General features: G+C 68.7%; 1 protein-coding gene across 1 annotated transcript; it reads left to right on the plus strand.

Annotated features, from left to right (window-relative positions):
* The first annotated feature begins 2,030 nt into the window (after window positions 1-2,030).
* Window positions 2,031-3,203, plus strand: NRARP (NOTCH regulated ankyrin repeat protein). Its single transcript, XM_035016619.1, has one exon. It carries the CDS (start codon window positions 2,097-2,099, stop codon window positions 2,439-2,441), a length of 345 nt encoding a protein of 114 aa, XP_034872510.1. The 5' UTR covers window positions 2,031-2,096; the 3' UTR covers window positions 2,442-3,203.
* The last annotated feature ends 24 nt before the right edge of the window (window positions 3,204-3,227 follow it).

Here is a 3,227-nt window from a genome sequence, read left to right on the forward strand (position 1 = left end):
AGGGTCACTGCCCAGAGGGAACTATGGGCCCCAGAGGACAGGGCCTCTGCCCTCTTCCCTGGTGCTCAGGAGATACAGGGGCTGCTGGAGGTGGTCGGGGCCCTGCCCTCGAGGTGTTCACACTCCAGCAGCAACTGTTCCCAGGTCCCCTTACTGGGCCCAGGGACACTTTCTGGTAAGATGAGTGGGACAAGGGAGGGGCTCCTGATACCAGCAGCACCCCCCAAGTCACAACCACAGCTGGACCTCTGCTGAGCCCGGGGTTACCCACCTGCATGGGGGGAGCTCCTGGTGGGAGCAAGTCTGAGCAGAACAGCTGGACCACCAGCCTCAGGGAGACCAGAGTGAGGGACTCGGGGAGCTCCCGCTGCCGGGAGGACCCCATGACAGCCAGCTGCGGCCTGAAGGTAGCCGACCAGAGGCAGCCAGCCCTGGGGTGGCCTTACCCAGTTTTTCCTGCGGTTTGGCTGTGACTCCTCCAGAGCAGAGAGCAAGATGGGGGCACACCCACGTGTGTGTCCAGACATGGGGGGCACCAGGCAGACACCCACGGGAGCCCATCCTGAAACAAGGCCTAGCAGGGTGGTCTCCCCTGATGAGGCCTGGAGCCGTGCTGGCTTCTGAGGGAGTGCAAGCTCCTGGGTGCTCGCCTGCTGCCCAAGGCCTACCGCTCCGCTCCGAGAATCATTCCTGCCCCATCTCCAGCCACCGCAGCCCAGCTATAAACTGTAAAATCCTAATGAGCAAATTCGGCCGCGGTATTAGAGCATCAATAAAAAATGGGTTTACAGTTTGGAAATGAGTCATTTCTGGGTTTCCTTTCCGAGCGGCCCTTGGCGCCTTTCCTGGGGCTGCTCACCTGGCCAAGCCCCCTGTCCCTAGTCGTGCTGATGGAGGTGGCCCAGCAGAGGGAAGCAGGCCCTGAGGTTCCGCTGACTGACCTCCCCCCTCCCCCCGCCCCGCCACCTCGGAGGAGCTTCTGAGAGGGAGGTGGGGTGGAGGGGGGCAACCCTGGGCTTCCTCCGGTAGAGACCCTGCTTCTCTGTCAGGGCGGGGCCTCAGGGTTTGGCTCCTCAAGCCAATCAGGTTGGGGAGGAAACGCGGGATGACCCAGGCCGCCGGAGGAGCCGCCCGCGTGCGGGAAGGACCGCGTGGCTGAGGTCACACGCCCGAGCTGTTTGTGGAGTTGGCCCCCGCGAAGACCCTGTGTCCTGGGGTCCAGGCTGGGCCAGTCTTGTCGCCGCGCACCGGCGTGCTAGGGACGCGGAGGGTCTACGGCCGGCGCTCCGGGAGCGTGGCGCGAGACTCGGGTCTCTACCCGGGCCTCCCGGGTCTGAAATGCCCGCGAAACCCCACCATGGGGAGGCCGCCCTCGGAGGGTCCACCTCGAGGCCGCGCTCGGCCAGGGATCGGGTCTGGGTCCGTCCGAGAAGGGAGCTTGGAATTCCCCGGGTGGCCGAAAGGAGAGTAGGCGGGACGACGGCGGAGATGCGCAGAGCCCCCGGGCGCGTGGAGCAAGGAGCTCCCCCCAACCCCCGCCAACCACGGCCACCTGGCCCCCTGCCGGCGACCAGCGCCCCCTGCCGCGAAGCGCGCTGCCGCCCGGGCACGCCCCGCCCCCGCCCCGCCCCCGCCCCGCCCCCACGTGGGCGCCGCCCAATCGTAGGGCCGCCGGCGCGCGCGTCACGGGCGCCCTATTGTTATGCAAATATAAAGGGGGTAAAAGGCGCCCCGGCGCGGCGGGCGGGCGAGTGCAGCTGCGCGTGGGGAGGCGTGTTGGACCCGCGTGGGAACCGCAGCGAGCAGGGACCGGGATCGCGCGGCGCGGCCGCCGGGCCCCCCGGCCCCCGCGAGCGCAGTGCCCGCCCCCGTCGCCCGCCCGCCCGGGCGTGGCTGGATGCGGCGGGGGCCCCGCTGCGGCGGCCCCCGGCCCCCAGCGCCCGGAACGCCCAGGAGCGGCGTGCGGGGCCCGGGGGCTCCGCGCCCTCCATGCGCCGAGGCGCGCCCCGAGACAGCCAGGGGCCCGCGCCGCAGCCGCCGCCGCCGCCGCCCGCGCTGAGCCCCGGCGCGGCCCGCGGCCCTCTCCCGGCGGCAGCATGAGCCAGGCCGAGCTGTCCACCTGCTCGGCGCCGCAGACGCAGCGCATCTTCCAGGAGGCCGTGCGCAAGGGCAACACGCAGGAGTTGCAGTCGCTGCTGCAGAACATGACCAACTGCGAGTTCAACGTGAACTCGTTCGGGCCTGAGGGCCAGACGGCGCTGCACCAGTCGGTGATCGACGGCAACCTGGAGCTCGTGAAGCTGCTGGTCAAGTTCGGCGCCGACATCCGCCTGGCCAACCGCGACGGCTGGAGCGCGCTGCACATCGCCGCGTTCGGCGGACACCAGGACATCGTGCTCTATCTCATCACCAAGGCCAAGTACGCGGGCAGCGGCCGGTGATGCCCGCCCGGACCCGGACGCGGGCCTCGAGCGTGTCCTCTGCTGTACCTTCCCGCCAACTACCTCGGTGCGCACCGGGCTCCCGGGCCCAGAGGCCACAACGAGTCTGGCGCGCGCGCGTCCGCGCCCACGGGGGCCGCGCGGCGCCCGCTGCCCTGGATCGACGCCCCCGCGCGGCCGCCGGGACCCCGGCGGAGGGCTTCCCACGGCCCCCGCCCGCCGCCTCGCGGGTGGAGGGGGGCGTTGTGCGGGAGGTGGGGGCGGGGCGCGGGCTGCAGCCCCTTTGAAATTTGAGTCTCGCTACCAGCAAGTTCGGAGTCCCGAGACACCGGATCCTCCGGTCAAAATGTTTTCTCCCGAAGGTGGAAGGCGGGCGGTGGGGACGCCGGGCTCGGGGCTCCCCGCCGCCCGCAGGACTCGCGGCCGAAGCCCGCAGTCGCCTAGGGGCCACGGCGGGGCTTCTCCGGGCCGGACGCGCGATAGTGGAGACGCTTCGTTGTTCCTGGGGTTCTAAAGTATTTATCATGTGTGTGTATATTTGTGGGTGAAGTTTGTGCGCCTGATTTATTTTTTTTGTTGTTTGGAAACTATTGTGCGTGGTCAATGTGGTTATAGGGGGGGAAGATGCATTTTTTTTCCTAGTCTTAAAACTAAAACTTGAGTCTGTCATTTCTTGGTTGCACTGAAAATACCGCCCGGCCTGATGGTTTTCCCGTGCTAGTCCCTCTCCCTCCTTTCTCTCTCCCCTCCCCCCTCCCCCCCCCCCCCCCCCCCCCCCCCCCCCCC

The sequence above is a fragment of the Mirounga leonina genome, unplaced genomic scaffold (assembly GCF_011800145.1).
Source record: "Mirounga leonina isolate KUSES-001 unplaced genomic scaffold, KU_Mleo_1.0 Mir_170, whole genome shotgun sequence".
In the NCBI taxonomy this organism is placed as follows: domain Eukaryota; kingdom Metazoa; phylum Chordata; class Mammalia; order Carnivora; family Phocidae; genus Mirounga; species Mirounga leonina.

Excerpts from the sequence above, each read along its gene's own strand:
- NRARP (XM_035016619.1), top strand. The coding sequence starts at position 2,097 with ATGAGCCAGGCCGAGCTGTCCACCTGCTCGGCGCCGCAGACGCAGCGC.